The sequence below is a fragment of the Staurois parvus genome, unplaced genomic scaffold, assembly GCF_062004578.1.
Source record: "Staurois parvus isolate SC_StPar_1 unplaced genomic scaffold, SC_StPar_1.0 ptg000746l, whole genome shotgun sequence".
Taxonomy (NCBI): domain Eukaryota; kingdom Metazoa; phylum Chordata; class Amphibia; order Anura; family Ranidae; genus Staurois; species Staurois parvus.
In genome coordinates, this window is record NW_028318542.1 from 4,245,710 (window position 1) to 4,266,578 (window position 20,869).

The 20,869-nt window shown below is 42.5% G+C and overlaps 1 protein-coding gene and 1 long non-coding RNA gene across 17 annotated transcripts in view; one reads left to right on the forward strand and one right to left on the reverse strand.

Annotated features, from left to right (window-relative positions):
- LOC149445133 (uncharacterized) overlaps positions 1-20,869 on the reverse strand; it is a 65,219-nt gene that overhangs the window by 19,069 nt on the left and 25,281 nt on the right. For 5 of the 16 annotated variants that reach the window (XR_016306456.1, XR_016306452.1, XR_016306453.1 and 2 more), the window contains 4 exons: positions 14,810-14,929; positions 8,260-11,694; positions 6,349-6,420; positions 5,662-5,903 (listed from right to left, as the gene is read on the reverse strand). This is a non-coding gene — a long non-coding RNA (uncharacterized LOC149445133). The other 11 variants (XR_016306458.1, XR_016306454.1, XR_016306451.1 and 8 more) reach the window with 8 other exon arrangements.
- Positions 1,959-11,050, forward strand: MIA (MIA SH3 domain containing). Its single transcript, XM_089654191.1, has 4 exons — positions 1,959-2,138; positions 6,742-6,875; positions 7,254-7,364; positions 10,862-11,050. Exons 1-4 carry the CDS (start codon positions 2,024-2,026, stop codon positions 10,883-10,885), a joined length of 384 nt encoding a protein of 127 aa, XP_089510317.1. The 5' UTR covers positions 1,959-2,023; the 3' UTR covers positions 10,886-11,050.

Consider the following 20,869-nt stretch of genomic DNA (forward strand, 5'->3'; position numbering starts at 1 on the left):
GCCTCCTAAGGCTCTGTACTATCAGCAGATGAATGGAACTGTGGAAGAAGGGGAGGATCAGAAAAAAACAGCCTTTTTACACAATGTGGAGGATTAACCCCTTAGGTTCCACAGTGAGTATAACAAGCATGCTTTACTGCATATACAGACTGAATTTACTGTTGTGGGTTTAGTAACACTTTAAAGACTTTATTTGGGTTTAATAATTATTATGGACACATTGTTTATGAACTGAGTTGCACAATATTTTGAAAGTGAATGTTTTGTTGATACCTTTTATATAGTATAATTTTAACATCTTGTTTTAGATGAGAATTTGAGTGCAATCATACACATTGTGGTAGATTTACTAAAAGATGCGTGAGCAAAATCTTGTGCAGCTGTGCATGGTAGCCAATAGGCTTCTATCTTCAGCGTGTTCGGTTAAGCTTTGACAATAAAACCTGGAAGCTGATTGGTTACTCTGCAGAGCTGCACCAGATTTTGCACTCTCCAGTTTTAGTACATAACCCCTACATTGTTTCTTTGTGCACTCCATAGTGAGTGTAAGGACTGCAGCTGCATAATTATTTATTATATCTTTGACATGGAGCTTTTCACATTTATCAGCTGTGATATCATGTTTGCTTTTAAGTGTAATACTGCTTTAAGTACATTACATAAACTCTACATAAGATGAATGCTTAGTAAGTGCAAACAACGCTGGCCATTGGCAAAGTGCTGTAACCCACAGCTACCAATCTGGAGTCAGCTTAGGGCCAGTACACACCACATGCAGTCCAGTGCTTTTTTTTCTGCATCAAAAACACATTGATAGTAGGTTACATGGTTTCCAATGGCATAGTTCACACCAGTGCAGCCAGTTCCAGTGCGTTCCAGTTTAAGAAAAAAAGCAGAACATGCTACATTTTTTCTGCACTGAACTGTACTGGAACGCAGTAAAACGCATCAAAAAACTTACCGGAACACACCAAAAACACACCGGAATGCACCAAAAACGCACTGGAACAAACTCGACCTTATTTATGTTGAAGAAAAAGCGCCAGTTCACACCACATCAGGGGCGGACTGACCATTCGAGAACTCGGGCATTGCCCGAGGGCCCGGGGTCAGTAGGGGACCCCATGAAATGCCCCTGGTACCTTTTTTGAGTGTGGGCAAGGACACAGGGGCCCAGTGATCCCCTATTGCCCGGGGGCCCCATGAGTTGTCAATCCGCCCCTGCACCATATAAACACAGTCTGGATGTATTCCACATTCATTTCTGTATGCGCCTTTTTATTAGTTTTTCTATGCATTTTTGATGCATTCCGGTGTATTTTTTATGCATTCCAGTTAATTTTTTCCCCTCTCTTTTTCTTCAACTTAAGTAAGGACATGTGCATTCTGCTGCGTTTTTGCAGCGTGTTCTACTTTTTTTTCTGAAACTGGAACACACTGATGTGAACTATGCCAATGGAAACCATGTAACCTACTGTCAATGCGTTGATGCAGAAAAAAGAAATGCGTAGATGCAGAAAAAAAAACGCACAGGACTGCATGTGGTGTGAACTGGCCCAAAGAGAGGGGGGGGGGAAATGAACCGTAACGCATCAAAAAAACGTACTGAAACGCATCAAAAACATGTAAAAAATGCACTGGAACACATAAAAAACACGCATACAGAAACATATCCGGAACGCATCCAGACTGCGTTTCTATGGTGTGAACCAGCCTGTACTGACTATAGTGACCTGAAAGCTCTGTGTTGCGGCACTTTGCACACCACCATTGCTGTTTGCGGTACCTCGATGAATAAACCTGATTATTTACACAGGAAAAGGTTTTTTTTTTCACCTAACAGCGGAATTTTTTCCCTCTAAGCCCAGCTGTGTCCACTCTTCCAAGTTGTATGTTTGGAATGTTAAAAAAAAAAAAAATCCAGTGGGGAGGTGACTTGAAGCAGCTATTCTGCTCTGCTCTTTAGTGCTGGTGTTGGGTGCAGAGGCCAGGCTTGCAGTATCCAGAGGTAAGGGAGAGAAGCATGCATCTGAGGCTGTCATGTCTGTTGCTTTGCGTCCTGTTTGGACTTACCGGAGGAAGCAGAAAAATGCCAAAGCTGGCGGAAAGGAAGTTGTGTGCGGATGAAGAGTGCAGTCGTAAGTATGGCGTTCTGCAATTAGCTGCATATTAATGATCATATATGTGGTATATGATATACCTGTCAAATGTCTATGCTTGTCCCCCCACCCCCCCTTTTTTTTTTTTTCTTAAGCTGCCAGATCAGGAGGCAATTCCATCCCTATGACAGCACCAAAAACCTGACTTGCAGAGAAGTGATTGCATGGACAGATCTGCAAATCTTGTCCAATCGCTACACTCTACTTACCAATGTACACCAATAGTGCATCCCTTTCTGTTCACATAAATGTGTGCGCTCAGGTGGTGGAGCACCTGCCAGACAGAGAAGTGTGAGAGTGGTCAGATCCTGCATGTCTGAGAGCCTTCAAGTCTATGGGCACCTTTAGGCCTGGTTCGCACTCCAGATCCATTACTGCATGCAGGTTTTGAACACGTTCTGATGCGTTCCAGTGTGGTTACTGTTGCACTTTTGATTCATTTCCGGATGCATTCCAAATCCTTTTTTTTTGTTCTTTTTCCTGTTTTTTTTTTCACTGTACTGGGGTCCAATTATTATTATTATACAGGATTTATATTGCACCAACAGTTTGCTCAGCGCTTTACAATATAACGGGAGACAATACAGCAACAAAACAGTTCAATACAAGAGGGATAGGAGGGCCCTGCCCCTTGGAGCTTACAATCTAAGAGGGAGGGGCTGGTGGTACAAAAGGCAATAACTGTGGGGGATGGACTGGTAGGAGGAGTAGAAGATTCCATTATTAGCTGAAGGCAGGATAGTCTTCTCTGAAGAGATCGGTTTTCAGAGATCGCCTAAAAGTGGGCAGAGTAGGCAATAGTCAGATAGATTGGGGTAGAGAGTTCCAGACAGGGGCGGACTGACCATTTGGAAACTCGGGCACTTCCCAAGGGCCCGGGGTCAGTAGGGGGCCCCGTGAGATGCCCCTGGTACCTTTTTCATAGGCTTTTTTGAGTTTGAGCAAGGACACAGGGGCCCCATGATCCCCTATTGCCCATGGGCCCCATGAGTTGTCAGTCCGCCTCTGGTTCCAGAGGATGGGGGAGGTTCTGGAGAAGTCTTGGAGATGAGCATGGGAGAAGGAGACAAGGGAGCTAGAAAGCAGGAGGTCATGGGAGGCGCGGAGAGGACGGTTTGGGTGATGTTTGGAGACAAGATTGTTGGTGTAATTGGAGACAGAGTTGTAAATGGCTTTATATGTTATTGGTAATGTTTTGCATTTTTTTCTTTGGGCAATGGGAAGCCAGTGGAGGGATTATCAGAGAGGGATGGAGGACCTGGAATGGTTGGTAAGGTGGATGAGTCTGGCAGCAGCATTCATGATAGACTGGGTCCATTGCAATTTTAATACATTTTTGATACATTTTACCAGTACAGTCCAGTGCTGGAAAAATGCAGCGTGTTATACTGGAACTGGAACGCATTGGATCTGACCGTACTGGTGTGAACTATGCCATTGGAAACCATATAACCTACGTTCCATGCTTTTTGATGTAGAAAAAAAACACACTGGACTGCATGTGGTGTGAACTGGTCCTTCAAAGCTGGATTCCAGGTAAGCATACTTACATTGGTTCAGCTTTGACAATGTAATCTATGCATGTGCCATACCTAATTTAACCCCACGGAAAGTGAAAATCACTGTAGTAAGCACCCCGGAGGGTTATGACTAAGGCAGTGTAGCCGAAACGCGTCAACCTGTATTTTTTATGTAATTTTTTGTGGTCGATATAATAATGGAAGATTTTAGTGCAGTGGCAGAAATGCGGATCAACCTTTTCACTGAGACTTTCAACAGCTGAGCAACTGTGGATCGTGCACCTGCCTAGTCCCTGGTATGGATTCTTAGTCGGTAGTAGCACCTTCTTTCTCTTTTGTCTGCCCACAAGTAAGCACTGCTCACCTCTATAAATGTAAATAATATTTTTTGCTTTCCTCTGGATCAACTGTGGTATAGGATTATAACTTTTTTTTTTTTAATGGTTGAACTGGATGGACTTTTGTCTTTTTTGAGCCAGACTAACTATGTAATTATGTATATGGGATGGGTAAAGCGAGCGCTCATAAATCAGCTGCTGGAACACTCCAAGGAATCACTAGACCTCATAACATGAATAATAAATAATATAGTGCAGCGCTGTAATACTGATATACAAATAGATAAATAAGTAAATAAAAGTTCATAGAGTTCTTTATACAGTGTAAAATGGTTGCAAGCAAGAGTGCTGTGAAGACCTCCTAAGCATTAGATAAGTGACTGGAACCTTATAGATAAAATGCGCACTCACTGACCGCGCATTAAAAATGCGCATGTGTGCAATTATTTATCTAGGTAATCGGCCAGGCATATGGATCAGCCAAACGTATAGGTCATCCCTCTCAGGTAAAACATCAGCCTTGGGTGCAGTGATATGCTTCTAGGTCCAGAGAGCCTTCTTGACCAGTGTGTTAAGGTAGGATAAGCTCCCTCTCCTGGTTGCAAGGTGCCCTAGGAATTGGCCGTCACCTGGTGGTTCTCGCCCACTTTTTAGCAGAAGGCGGTTGATTGGTGGATTGGACTACGCTCTGTTCTAGTGTGAGTCTCCGATTATGTTAGAGGGAGCTCGCGGCGGCGGGTGTGCGGGCTGATCGGGGTGTCTGGTGGCGGAGGGTGAGAGGCACCCACCTCACTGATCACCGGCCTGGGTCATCGGAGCTGAACGAACTGAGACATACAACTTTTCCCAGAGACAGAACTATTCGCCCGGTGCGAGGGCTGGATCCATCCCGGGAGGTTCCCAGATTCACAGCAGCCAATTCCTAGGGCACCTTGCAACCAGGAGAGGGAGCTTATCCTACCTTAACACACTGGTCAAGAAGGCTCTCTGGACCTAGAAGCATATCACTGCACCCAAGGCTGATGTTTTACCTGAGAGGGATGACCTATACGTTTGGCTGATCCATATGCCTGGCCGATTACCTGGATAAATAATTGCATACATGCGCATTTTTAATGCGCGGTCGGTGAGTGCGCATTTTATCTATATGGTTCCAGTCACTTATCTAATGCTGAGGAGGTCTTCACAGCACTCTTACTTGCAACCATTTTACACTGTATAAAGAACTCTATGAACTTTTATTTACATATTTATCTATTTGTATATCAGTATTACAGCGCTGCACTATATTATGTAATTATGTAACTATGTGAGTTGCCACTTTATATGTTTTAATAAAATAGAGTCTCATAAGTCACTGATCACCGCCATAAGTAGTATTTAAAAATTTAAAAAAAATTAAACTTCCACTAAATATACCATAGTTTGTGGGCACTCTAACTTTCACACAAACCAATTAATATTCATGTATTGGGATTGTTTTTTATATCAAAGATAAAAAAATTATTTTGGCAAACATTTAAGAAGAAATTACTCTTTTTTCTTTTCTTTTATTGGATATGTTTTATAAACAATTTTTGTATTTTTTCATTTATTTTGCAAAAAAACCCAGTGGTGATCAAATACCAACAAAAAAAAGCCATGTTTGTGTGAAAAAAATATATAAATTTAATTTGAGTACATCTTTGAATAACTGCCCAATTACCAGTTAAAGTAGCGCAGTGTGGTATAGCAAAAAATTGCCTGGGGTAAAATCTTCCAGAGCTCAAGGGGCTAAAGTAGTTCTAAAGTCAAAACAATTTTTACCATAATGCATCCCCTTCCTCCAAAAACAATTATGTGGCTCTTCCACTGATCCAGCGCTATCCTGGCTGCAGCAATGCCTCCTATGAGAACATGAAGAGAGAGCCATAGGTCAGCCATGGTGTCAGTCAAATCCTATGAGGAGGGAGAGAGAGGCATGGCTGAACTTTGCTATGTGTGCCTATGGATGCACAGCCTGGCTGGGGAATGTGTCCATGGGTGCCCCCTTAGCACATGGCATGCTAAGGGGCCATCCGCAGAAAGGAGGAGCGGACAGCACCAGCTGGGGACTCCCAAAATGGAGGTAAGGGGCTGCTCTGTGTAATAACGTTGCACAGAACAGGTAAGTATAACTTTTTTTATTTAACCTAAAAAAATTATAGCCTTTAATATTGCGTTAAGGATGATCACAGGCAATATTGATGACCACTTCTACAGGTACAGCTTCTCCTGCTCAGGTCATGTGCTAAACCCTAAGCTGATACTAAACTCAATTAAGCCGGTACTGAGGGAATATGTAATGCTTACCTCTTCTACTAAAATGTAAGTGGGCTGGTTTCCATGCTGGTCCAATGGTCTCTGTGTTTGTGTGGAATTGACCTGGAAAAAGTAATCAAATCAAAAGTAATCAAATTAGAAGTTCATCTTCAGCAAACAGTATCTGTTTTGGGTCAGTAACTGAAAGTATTGAGGCCAAAGACAACCAGGTAACCAGTATACATGTCGTGGGGCAAATCCAAGGGCTGCAACTTGGAAATGGCCTTGCAGCCAATGCCAACCATTTTTCAAAGACAGGAGCGATAGTGTTGAACAAACCATCCTTAGAGCTCTGAGATTCATACTTTGCTCATACCTACCACTATAAGCCATCATTGTGTACTGCTTGTATTTCAGCTCATGACTTTATTCTCCCTTTGACAGATCCTATTTCTGTTGCGGTAGCTCTGTCTGACTACACCCCCCCAGACTGCCGCTTCATCCCAATTAGACAGGGACAAACGCTGTATATCTACTCCAAGCTAAAGGGCCGAGGACGCCTCTTCTGGCTGGGCAGCGTGAGTATCACTGCTCTACTACAATATATACCAGCCTTTCTCAACCTTTCTCCACCAGAGGAACCCTTAAAATAAGTTCCAAGTCTTCGGGAACTCTTACAAAAGCCAATTCATTAATGGTCAGTGGGAAAAATGCCCCTCACTTTGGTAGCCAGTGGGAAGAATGCCACCCATTAGGACAGCTAAAACAATAGTTGGAGTCACGCAGTTGACTTTGCCAGGTGGTGTTGACCCTAGATCTATGTAGGCACCATCAGATAGAAGATCAATCATCCACAGTGCAGGGGACTCCTAACAACATCTGGAGGAACCATGGTTGAGAATGGCTGATTTATACAAATAAGAAGAGTGGAGTCTCACCTGTGCTGTATTCTACAGGTACAAGGAGATGAATATGGGGAGTATACAGCAAAACTGGGTTATTTTCCCAGCTCTATCGTACAAGAGGAACATTATCTGATGCCGGGAAAAGTGGAAGTCAAAACAAACGTGAGTTATATTTCTTCTGAAACTGGGCAATGCCAAAAACTACAAGACTGTCCAAAGTATTGTTAAGATGTTCGTTAACTTCTTTAACAGTTTATAGCCTGGAGACACAACAGGAAGTCAGAGGAAATCTTCCCAAAGTGACAGGAAATTCCAGCTTAGAGAGTTATCACCATAAACAGTGTCACCAATGAAAGAGTTCTCCTGTCCTCCTGGCTTGGAGACAGCTTGAAAATGTTGGATGTGTCATCATTTTCAGTCCTGATGAGAGACTTAAACCTCAGACATGAAATATGAACAAAGCATATCCCTCTATACTGTGTACTCAATCCAGAGCACTGAGTGTCATTTATGTCTACTGCTTTGTTCCTCTGCTATCAGCATCAGTCACTTTTGACAGGTTCTCCTGACACCAAGAGAAAAATGGTGACAGGGAAGGGACCTCCAGCGGATTGAAAGCCTCAGTGAGCTGTGTGGAGGGGGATGTATGTCTTCCCTCCAATCAGCTCTCCTCACTGAACTCTGCAGTGAGTAATTTTAGCACTCCGCCCCCTTTTTTTGACGGCTGTACAAGCTTTATAATTTCAGCACATTGGAGGGCTGTAGAGAAGAGAAGACTGCAGATAGACAGGTACAACTTATGTAGGAGGATTTGTTTCATCTGTGTATCATCTGAGACCAGTCACTTCACTGGGTATATGTAAGGGTTTACAACCACTTTAATAAACAAATGGACAGGCTCTCAGCATTTCTCAGCATCATCTCAAAGGGACAAGAAAAAGCAGAATTTCAAAGTTTGCAAGAAAAAGAGCAGACTGTAGTTTCATTCTGATTTTAGGTAGAAAAGAGTTAAAAAGCAACTTCACTCCTCCATGTTATTTTTTGAATCCCCTCTTACCTTTTTAGTTTGGTTATCCACAAAAACAGACCCGCCCAGCGCTGTCCATCTGTGATCCATCAATCTGCAGATGCAAGATGAGTCCCACACCACCATCTTCCTCTGTGACTTCATCAGTAGTTGACTTGTTTAGGCAGCTGGTCCCCTGATGACGTGCCTTCAGGTCCGACCCCCTCCAGCCACAGGTCCATCCTCCCCCAGGTGGTGTATGAAAGTCGATGCCTACTGGAATGTGTAACAGGCATATCTCAGGAGGCTTCAGGAGCGAAGGAGACACCATTCTCGCCTCACCTTATAATGTAGGGGGGGATGAGGGGACATCACTAGAATGAAGTGTATTGTCAAGGTCCACTTTAAGTGTTGGGAGTTTAGGTCAAAAGCGGTTTTAGACCAGCTAGAGAACAGCGATAGTAAATCAGAACTACTTGCAGAATTGAGTGATAATGATTCGTGGGGAAATTCGTCATCAGACACTGAAAACGATTTTGCGACTTTGCTCAGTGATGTGCGAACTTGGCGCTATATTTCAAACTTCAGTGTTTTTGGTTTGATTATATTATTGAATTAAATTTATTATTATATTATTATTTTTTATGATTATTTATTATATTACAATTTATGATTTTGTTTTTCAAATTTTATCCTACACGGGATGTTTACTAGACTCTTGTTCGGACAGATTTCAGTGAGTTATTCCTAAAAAGTACAGGCCTACAATAAAAAAAATACATATTTACATGCAAAAAAATGTACCGCTTTGAGCACAGAAATACTGACATAATCAGACCGCTAGGGAGGTTAAATCATAATGATAACAAATACCATCCAAATGGCCCTGATCAAAAGTTTCCATCCCTGGAATGTTTGTACAGACACAAATTAAAGGTTAATTTCCCACATCTGTGGCTTTTTAACCACTTGCCCTCCAGAGTATTTACCTCCCTTCCTGACCAGACCATTGTTTGCTATACGGCGCTGCGTTACTTTAACTGACAACTGCGCGGTCATGCAATGCTGCACCCAAATGAAATTTCCATCCTTTTTTTCCCACAAATTGAGCTTTCTTTAATTGGTATTTGATCACCTGTGCGGTTTTTATTTTTTGCGCTATAAGCAAAAAAAGACCGACAATTTTGAGAAAAATACAATATTTTGGACTTTTTGCTATTAAACATGTCCAGTAAAAAAATAAGAAAAATCAAATTTCGTCATAAATTTCGGCCAAAATGTATTCTGCGACATGTCTTTACTAAAAAATAATCCCAATACGTGTAAATTAACTGGTTTACGTGAAAGTTATAGCGTTTACTAATGGCAGTATAGATAATGGGATTTTTTTTTTCCTGCTAGTAATGGCGGCGATCAGCAACTTTTAGCGGGACTGCAGGACTATGGCAGGCATTCTGACACTGGGGGGGGAACTAACTTGATGTCACTGACATCCCCAGTGACACCAATACATTGATCAGTGCTAAAAAAAAGCACAGACACTGTGCTAATGGCACTGGGCAGGAAGGGGTTAATGTGAGGGGCAATCAAAGGGTTAACTGTGTGCTGAGAGTGTTTTACTAGGGGGCGGGGGGTGTGTTCTTCACTGTAAACACACTTGTCTCACATGTGCACAGACATCCCGAGCAGTGTGCCTGAGCTGATAGGGAGGAAGACTGTTTGTAAACAAAACAGTCTTCCTCCCCATCGGTGATTGTTGGTAATCACCGGGCACCAGCGGGCAATCACCGGCTGGGACCCAGTAATTGACATCCGCAGCTGCATATGGTGGCGTGCGTAGGGCTCGCGCGCACCCCTACCTGGAAATGCAAAATCACATATATATGTGATTTTGCGCACCCATGCCACCGTGTAGCAGTATATCTGCCATACGGCGGCAGGTAAGCCGTTAAATTGCAATTAGTGTCTGTGTACAACTAGTCAATGAGTTTGTTAGCTCTCACATGGACGCACTGAGCAGGCTAGATACTGAGTCATGGGGAGCAGAAAAGAACTGTCAAAAGACCTGCATAACAAGGTTATGGAACTTTATAAAGATGGAAAAGGACACAAAAAGATATCCAAAGCCTTGAATATGCCAGTCAGTACTGTTCAATCACTTATTAAGAAGTGGAAAATTTGGAGATACTAAGCCAAGGTCACGTAGACCAAGTTAGATTGCAGCCACAACTGCCAGAATAATTGTTCAGGATACAAAGAAAAATCCACAGTTAACCTCAGGAGAAATACAGACTGCTCTGGAAAAAGACAACGTGGTTGTTTCAAGGAGCACAATACGATGATACTTGAACAAAATGAGCTGCATGGTTGAGTTGTCAGAAAGAAGCCTTTACTGCGCCAATGCCACAAAAGAGCCCGGTGAGGAGTGTCAAGGTATTGTTGGGCATATATTCTTGCTGGCAACTTCTTTTTAACCCTCCCTACTCTATTCAAAATAAAAGTAAAAGAAAAAGTTTTGACTCTAGATATCCAGTAAGGTCTGTTGGGGACCATGAGCAATGTGAGTTGTAACACCAGGAAATAGCTCTGATCTTCAACCTAGAGGAAATGATCTGTGATGTATGCTTTGTATCTCATGTGTTATTTTTTCCAGCAATGGGATTTCCTGTGTCAGTGATCTGACTTCCTGTGACCCGTGACACGTCCTGTACACTGTGTGCTATGTGATAGGCCGGGCTGAGTGCGGAGGACAAGACCTTCTATCTGCACATGTGCTGCTTCTTCTTCTTCCCTCTATACTCAATGTGACTCAATGCAATAAAGATCATTATGTATACTGTAATCATATCCTGTCACTTTGTTTTTGGTATAGAAAACACTTGCTGGAGGAATATTTCTGATCCTCTGTTCTTGAAAAAAAAATGTAGGGAGATAATATGGAAATAATTCCCAATGCTTCAAAATTGAATGAAGTTCACAGAGAATATACATGACGGACAGGTTAGGGCAGACTAACATCTATGCATTACTGCAACTCGTGTTACATGCGTTGATGAATTGGGGAGCCATTCATTTTAAACAGCACCCCAATGCATTAAAGTGTTATTAAACTGAAAACAAAAAATGTAATATATTGCAGTTTACCAATCCTTAGATGTGGTAGCTGCATTCATTTTCTTTTTTTAGGCTTTTTTCTCCCTCTGTTGTCATCTAGTGATCTGGCCAGTAACACACCTCCTGTATTAGAGTTCCCCCACTCTGGATGAAGGAGGACAGGGGGCACAGCAAACAGGATTTTATTGTTGAAGAGAATACTATGTGTCTTCTGCAGTAAAGAATTCTTGCTTGCCTGTTTGCTTTCTGCATGCTCAGCGCACTATACAATTTCAACAGATGCCGGTATGAATGCACTTACCCAGTATATACAGCATAGGGTTAGTTCTGGGTGGAAGCCAATTTGTATGTCTTCATATGGTGGGAGAAAACCTGATGAAACCAAATAATCATGGACAGGATATAGTGGGATTTATTTTCAAAAGACGGGGAAGCATATTCACTTTGCAAAGTGAATATTTACTTAGCTTTGTGAATATTGTGAAGCTGTCTTCAATTCAACTACTTCAATACCGGGCCAATTCTGACAATTCACACATACACGTAAAAATCAGCATTTTTATGCTAGAAAATTACTTAGAACCCCCAAACATTATTTATTTTTAAGTCCCTAGAGTAGTGGTCTCCAAACTGTGGCCTGGGGGCCATATGTGGCCCTTTACTTGCTTTTATCTGGCCCTTGGGGCACTATTCCTCCCAATGACACCAACAATGAGGTACTACTACTCCCATTGACACCAAGGATGGGGCTCTATTCCTCCCACTGACACCAACAATGAGGTACTACTACTCCCATTGACACCAAGGATAGGGCACTATTCCTCCCACTGACAGCAAGGATGGGGCACTATTTCTCCCACAGACACCAATGGTAGGGCACTATTCCTCCCATTGACACAAAGGATGGGGCACTATTCCTCCCACAGACACCAATGGTAGGGCACTATTCCTCCCACAGACACCAATGGTAGGGCACTATTCCTCCCACAGACACCAATGGTAGGGCACTATTCCTCCCACAGACACCAATGGTAGGGCACTATTCCTCCCACGGACACCAAGGATGGGGCACTATTCCTCCCACTGACACCAAGTATGGGGCACTATTCCTCCCACTGACACCAAGGATGGGGCATTATTCCTCCCACAGACACCAATGGTGGGGCACTATTCCTCCTACGGATACCAAGGATGGGGCACTATTCTTCCCACGGACACCAAGGATGGGGCACTATTCCTCCTATGGACACCAAGGATGGGGCACTAATCCTCCCACTAACACCAATGATGGGCACTATTCCTCCCACCGACACCAAGGATGGGGCACTATTCCTCCTACTGACACCAGTGATTGGGCACCACTCCTCCAATACCAATGTTGGGTCACTTTTCCTCCCACTCACATCAATGATGGGGCACTATTCCTCCCCCAATACTAAAGATTGGGCATTGTTATCACCCATTGGCGCAGTCCAGCCCCTCTAAAGTCTGCGGGTTTGTAAACTGGCCCTTTCTTACGAAAGTTTGGAGACCCCCACCCTAGAGAATAAAATGGTGGGTGATGCAATTTTTTTAATGTCACGCAGTATTTACGAAGCGGTTTTTCAGGCACATTTTTTGGAAAAAAATACACTTTAATGAGTTTTTGTGAACACAAACACAATACAATACCTGATTTTTTAATAAAATATAAACGATTATGTTGCAACGAGTAAATACATACCTAACATGTCACACTTTAAATTTGCGTACGCCCATGGAACGGAGGAAGGTATGGTACTTAAGTACTCCATAAGTGATGTTTTAAAGGCCTTTACAGGTTACCATTTTAGAGTTACACAGTAGGTCTGGCACTAGAATTATTGCTCCTTCTCTGAAGACTGCAACAATACCTCAACTTATGTGTAGCCACTCAAATAACTTCTACTTTACAGGGCATTGCCAGCTGAAAAGTTTGATACTGGGATGATGCCTGTAGCTGGAGGCATCATCCTGGTATAACAACTTAAACCCCAGGATGGCATATGACGTCCACCCAGGGGGAAGTGGTTAATCATTCAAACATGCTGGGAATTATCCTGTGTTTTGTATTTATTTTGCACATGGTGCTGTATTCAAAACGAGAACTGTTCTGAGCTTCACCTTATTTACTAAGCCAAACATTTTGCAAAGCAAAATTTACTTTGCTATGTGACAAGCAGCCTTTGACCTTAAGTAAATCAAGCCCATCAACTCAATGCAATGCCCTTGGTGAGAATCAAACCCAGGCTGCTGCAAGGCTGGAGTACTAATCACTTAGCCACTATTACATTACCAATATAATAATTTGTGTGGATGCTTTTCATCCATTAACTGTTTCATGTTCTTAGGATGTGAGTTATTTGCTAATGCAAAATAATGGAGGAGAAAAAAGACGTCCTTGTAGTCAACCCAAGTCACCATTTGGTCATTTCTGACTCTAATCAATGCAATGGGTAATGGCCACCAGATGGCACCAATATTAATAATATAAACTAGGAGGAATATAAAGCCTTTGCTGCTGGGCTGATCCATAGGTGGTAAATAGTGGAATTGAGCCTTTAGACTAGGGGCCTCCAAGCTTTCTAAACAAATGGCCAGGTTATTGTCCTTTAGACCTTAGGGGGCTGGACTGTGGTAGTAGATAGGAAAAAAAATTATATAGTGCCTGTGGTCACTAGAAGCAAGATTAGTGCCCCATTATTGTTATCAGTGGAAGGAATAGTGCCTCATTGTTGGTATCAGAGGGAGGGATAGTGCCCCGTCATTGGGAGGAATAGTGCCCCATTATTGGTTTTATTGGGAGGCATTATCCCCTATATTGGCGTCAGAGGAAGGAAAGATACTGCATCGTTGATATTAATGGGAGGAATAATGCCCAAAGGGCCAGATAAATGCAAGTGAAGGGCCACATCCATCCTGCGGGCTGCAGTTTGGCGGTCACTGCTGTAGACATATAGATCATTTGTGAATAAGGCCAGAGCAGCATGGCTAATTCTCATTAGCTCAACTGAAATGCTAGGATGAAGTGCTGATCACTGAACAAATGTAACAGATGGCCCCCTATGGTGTAGACTGCACAAGCAACATATGAGGTGTGTCCAGAATATAATGAGAATGAAGTTCCTATGCTGGAGAATGGCTCTGTAAAGGGAGAAGCTGGCCAAGGATGGGTGCCATGTATATGTTAGAACACTGATCAGTTGCATTCCAGCCCTTTTGGAGTCAAGAGACATTATTACTTTGTGACACCCTGTTCAAGTACCTCGTATTAAGAAAAATGCAAGTGAGTTTGGAACAGTGGTAAGCGATAACATTTTGTGTGAAATTGGATAAAAGCACATTAGAAACTTTGGAAATGGTGAGGAAAGCATATGGAGAATTATGAAGCCAAATGTTCATGAAATCATGATGCAGGATTTGAACATGAGAAAAGTGTGTGCAAAACTTGTTCCAAAGAACGTCTCACCTGATCAGAAGGAACACCGTTAACTGGATTGCTAAGACCTGTTTGTCCATTTGGAAAGAGAGCCTGATTTTTTGAGTCGAGTGGCCATGGGAGACAAAGCCTGGGTGTTTGAGTACGAACCTGAGATGAAGAAGCAAACAAAGTTCAGAATGGCACACACCCATATCACCTCGCCCCAAGGAAGCTCAAATGAGCAAATCAAAAGTGTAATCAATGGTCATTGTTTTGTTTTTTTTATTCACGTGGAATTGTCCATAAGGAATTTGTACCTACTCATCAAACTGTGAATCAAAGATTTTACCTTGGAGTTCTTGGTCGCTTGAGATGAAGCGTTTTTGTGTGCATCCTGAGATCAGCTCAACTTGGATCCTCCATCACCACAATGCACAGAGCTTTGACTATCAGAGAGTATTTGGCTGAAAAATACATCACGGTGCTTCCCCATCCACTACAGCCCGACTTGTCTCCTTGCGACTTTTTTATATTCCCAAAGATCAAGAAGGGTTTGAAAGGACACCATTTTGGCAGTGTGGATAAAGTCCAAAGATCCACTATGCAAGCTCTGAACTCCATCACAATTGAAGGCTCCCAGGGATGCTATGAAGAATGTAAAAATCGATGGGAGCATTGTGTACACTCACAAGGTGCATTCTTTGAAGGAGACAATGTTAAATTGTAAACCTTTTGAATAATAGAATTGTAAAAATATAATTCTAATTATTTTCTGGACCACCTTGTATAGTAGTGATAAAATGCACACAATTAGAACACTGTAAGATCGTGGAAGACTACATGCTACCATATGTTACTTGGGTAGCTTATGTTTTGTTTAAAGTATTAGTTAGCATTCCCAGTAAGGGTGCTTTCACACGAGTGTCCTCAGTTCCATCATGAAAACATTAAAAAAAAGCATAAAAACTGAATTATTATACATTTGTTTACATCAGTGGCTATATCCATATTCAGTTCATTTCAATTTACCTCATTATACATCCATTTTTCACATGTCCATTTTTGTCCACAGACTCAAACGTAGGTGGATGTAAACAGATGTGCATCTGTTTTTATCCACCTGCTCATAGACATACATGGAACCATCTGAAAAACTAACAAACAGATTCAGACTGAATACCCATATAAAAGGGCAATTTGAATTGTGTTGAACATCCCCATACAGGAACAGAAGGTTGCTTTAAAGCAGTGGTGGGCAACCTTTTTTTTCAACTGAGCCAAATCTCGCCAAAACCACGATTGAAATTTATTTTGAGAGCCACATTTTTAAAACTGAAAATACATCCCCCATATAGTAATTCATCCCCCATAGTAATTCATCCCCCATAGTAATTCATCCCCCATATAGTAATTCATCCCCCATAGTAATTCATCCCCCATATAGTAATTCATCCCCCATAGTAATTAATCTCCCATATAGTAATTCATCCCCCATAGTAATTCATCCCCCATATAGTAATTCATCCCCCATAGTAATTCATCCCCCATATAGTAATTCATCCCCCATAGTAATTCATCCCCCATATAGTAATTCATCCCCCATAGTAATTCATCCCCATATAGTAATTCATCCCCCATAGTAATTCATCCCCCATATAGTAATTCATCCCCCATAGTAATTAATCCCCCATATAGTAATTCATCCCCCATATAGTAATTCATCCCCCATAGTAATTCATCCCCCATAGTAATTCATCCCCCATAGTAATTCATCCCCCATATAGTAATTCACCCCCCATAGTAATTCACCCCCCATAGTAATTCATCCCCCATATAGTAATTCATCCCCCATATAGTAATTCATCCCCCATAGTAATTCATCCCCTATATAGTAATTCACCCCCCATAGTAATTCATCCCCCATATAGTAATTCATCCCCCATAGTAATTCATCCCCCATATAGTAATTCATCCCCCATAGTAATTCATCCCCCATATAGTAATTCATCCCCCATAGTAATTCATCCCCCCTATAGTAATTCATCCCCCCTATAGTAATTCATCCCCCCTATAGTAATTCATCCCCCATATAGTAATTAATCCCCCATATAGTAATTCATCCCCCCTATAGTAATTGATCCCCCATATAGTAATTCATCCCCCATAGTAATTCATCCCCCCTATAGTAATTCAACCCCCATATAGTAATTCATCCTCCATAGTAATTCATCCCCCCTATAGTAATTCAACCCCCATATAGTAATTCATCCCCCATAGTAATTCATCCCCCATATAGTAATTCATCCCCCATATAGTAATTCATCCCCCATAGTAATTCATCCCCCATATAGTAATTCATCCCCCATAGTAATTCATCCCCCATAGTAATTCATCCCCCATATAGTAATTCATCCCCCATAGTAATTCATCCCCCATATAGTAATTCATCCCCCATATAGTAATTCATCCCCCATAGTAATTCATCCCCCCTATAGTAATTCATCCCCCATATAGTAATTCATCCCCCATATAGTAATTAATCCCCCATATAGTAATTCATCCCCCCTATAGTAATTCATTCCCCATATAGTAATTCATCCCCCATAGTAATTCATCCCCCCTATAGTAATTCAACCCCCATATAGTAATTCATCCCCCATAGTAATTCATCCCCCCTATAGTAATTCATTCCCCATATTGTGTCAATTCACTTACCTTTGCTCCGCGTGTTCTTCTCGCCGTGTTCCCGCGCCGTTCTGGTCTTCAGGGCGGACTGTGAGAGGAGAGGAGTTCGTCACACTGCCCCGCCTACATCATGGCTGCCCCGCCTACATCCTGACAGCTGCAGAGTCCTGACTTTTGGGGCGGCCGCCCGAGAGGAGGGAGGGGGGCGGGCGCCCGGCACACAGAAGAGGCGCATTTAAGTTTGTAAAGAGCCGCATGTGGCTCGCGAGCCGCGGCTTGCCGACCACTGTTTTAAAGCATTGGTCCCCAAATTGTGACGCACGTGCAAGATGTGGCTCTATGCTTACATAATAGGGGTAGCACAGTGGCTTAGTGGTTAGCATGTCTGCCTTGCAGTAAATGGGTCATGGGTTTGATTCCTGACCATGGCGCCCCCTGCATGGAGTTTGTATGTTCTCCCTGTGCCTGCGGGGTTTCCTCTGGGTGCTCCGGTTTCCTCCCACACTCCAAAGACTTGCTGATAGGTTAATTGGATCCTGTCTAAATTGGCCCTCATATGTGTATGTATGAATGTAAGTTAGGGACCTTAGATAGTACACCCCTTGAGGGTTAGGGACTGATGGGAATGTTCAATATATATATGTGTAAAGTGCTGTATAAATTGACGGCGCTATATAAGTACCTGAAATAAATAAATAATAGGATAACCTGCAACTCAGTATCATCCAAAATAGGGTAACTTTTATTAGCTACAGCTTCAGTACAGAATAAAATATGCTGATGCATTTCGACCATCAGGCCTTAGTCACAGCATGACTAAAGCCGACTGCTGAAACGCATTGTCAGATTTTATTCTCTGCTGATGATGTAGCTAACTATGTTAACCTATTTTGGATGATACCAAGCTGCTGGCTATCTTCTCATGTATGCTACAGTTGTGCAAGTGTGGAGACACTGAAGCCTGGACTCCAGGGTTCCAGTTCCTCTACAGGGTCAAGCGGCATGGACTTTCTGTGGCTTGTCTTTGACTAGCCCCTGAGACGCTATTCTTCCCACTAATCCCAACTATGGGCACAATTCCCACAATGGAGTACTATACTTCCCATGGACACCAACAACGAGGCACTAGTCTTTCCACTGATATGGCACAATTCCATTTACTGACACCATTTCTGTTTCTCCCACTGACACTAATGATGGGCTACATATCCTCTAACTGTCCACAGCTTTGGGGCAATTCCTCTAACTGACCCCAACAATGAACACAACACCACCCACTGTCACTAATTAGGCACAATTCCTCTTGCTGGCACAGTTGATGGCACTCTCACTGACAGCTGTGTTGGAGCACTTTTCCTCCCACTGACACCAACAATAGGGCACTATTCCTCTCATTGACACCATTGAAGGGTATTATATCTCCCACAAATTGGGCACTTTTCCACTACAAAAAGGTAGAGTACTGTTCCTTCCTTTGACAGAGATGATGGGGCATTATTTTTCTCCCACTGACCATGGTCATTTTTTATTCCTGCTGACCCCCAGCCCTAGGTCCTTTTTACCCTCCCCTCATCACAGAGCCAGGGGAGATTGCTTTCTCCCATTGTCCACTGGTGCGTTTGTAATGAAGGTGCAGTTCCCCATGTTGTGCAGGCAGTTGGATCATGGAGAAATCTTCACTGCAGGGATGCCCCATCCTCTTCCAGTGGCTAAACTTTCAGGGTTAATAGTTTTGGGCTCCAGGTTTACCTGCTGTGGAAAAAGTTCTCAATGAGGACCCACTTTCTGCTTCTCCATTAAGAGACATTCTTTGCTTTCACTGCCTCTGGAGAATTGATGAATGGAGGAGAGAATCATGTGACTCATAAGACTCTCCCCATTCACAGAATCTGTTACAGGCAGTGAAAGCAATCAAAGAATGTTTCTTAATGGAGAAGGAAGGGGTGGGTCCTTGTCAGAAATTTTTTCTCAGTCAGAACCCAAAGCTGTTAACCCCCCGCACGTTGGAAATGCAGCAACTGGAGGAGGATGAGGTATCCCTGCAGTGAAGATTTCTCTAGGATCCCGCTGCCTGAACAGTGTGGGCCATACTTCATTACAGGTAAGTGAGGTCAATAAAGCTTTAGGGCTTAAAAAAACCTACTATTGCTGCTATATACTAACAGTGAATGGGACTTTCATTATGCATCCAACAGTTACAACAAACAATAAAATTTCCACAATATTTTAGTTATAAAAAATGCCTATAGAATATATACAAACAAAAAACATCAAAACATAATACATCCAGTATTACTCAAACAAGGGTGCTAAAAGGTTAATAAAAAGGTCTACAAGTTTCGCAGGATGACCCACTTCGTCAGAACCCTAAAGAAGAAAGAGGATTTTCTTGTATTGCCTTATGAAGGTGCGTATTGTGCTGTACTGTGTTATGGATGCTGTCCAGGGCTCAGGGGCATTCATTCAGCCCAACCCAGCCTGCGGGGGGACCCTTAAAGACATTGCAATGGCCCTTGAGCCAACCTGAAACAGACTGATGGAACAAAATATATATATGACCCGAAATCTGAGGACTCAATATGATCTTATCTCCATACACATATATGGTGCCCCTTCACAAAAAAAAAGTGTTTCAGGTTGGCTCAAGGGTGCTTGTAATGCATTTAAGGGTTCCTGGATGACATCCATGACACAGACACATTTTCTCGTATCGCCTTATGAAGATATGCATTGTGCCTCACCGTGTCATGGATGCCATCCAGGGCTCGGGGACATTCATCAAGCCCCACCCGGCTTGTGGGGGAACCCTTGAAGGCTTTATAAGGGTCCTTGAGCCAATCCCAAACACTCTGGCTGGGCTGAGCTCACTATTTTTGTGAAGGTAGGCCATATATGTGTATGGAGATAAGATCATATTAAGTCCTCAGATTAAGGGTTGTTGATATATATTCTATTCCATCAGTGTGTTTTGGGTTGACTCAAGGGCACTTATAATGCCTTTAAGGGTTCCACAGACTGGGAGGGACTCGATGAATGCTACCGAGCCTTGGATGGCATCCATGACACGGTGCGGCACAATGCACATCTGCATAGGGAGGTACAAGAATATCATCTGAGGTTCTTGAGGGTCCTGACAAAGTGGGTCATCCCATGAAACGGGTACATTTTATTAATTTCTTAGCACCCTTCTTTGAGTAATACTGGATGTATTGTGTTGTAATGTTTGTTGTTTGTATATGTCCTATGAGCATTTTTAATCTATGACATTTTGTAATAAAATATTGTGGAAACGTTAATGATTGGTTGTTGTAATTGTTAGAGGCATAATTCACTATTTTTGGAATATTGTTCAAGATTTAGGGAGGATGCCTCTTACAGTATGTGATTTACTTTTACACTCTCCCTACATAATTTGAGCTGTAG

What these genes read in the sequence shown, in the direction of transcription:
- MIA (XM_089654191.1), top strand. Translation starts at nt 2,024, where the DNA reads ATGCATCTGAGGCTGTCATGTCTGTTGCTTTGCGTCCTGTTTGGACTT. An exon ending in TGCGGATGAAGAGTGCAGTC is followed by an intron (nt 2,139 to 6,741) that starts GTAAGTATGGCG and finishes TCCCTTTGACAG; the next exon opens with ATCCTATTTCTGTTGCGGTA. An exon ending in GCCTCTTCTGGCTGGGCAGC is followed by an intron (nt 6,876 to 7,253) that starts GTGAGTATCACT and finishes TGTATTCTACAG; the next exon opens with GTACAAGGAGATGAATATGG.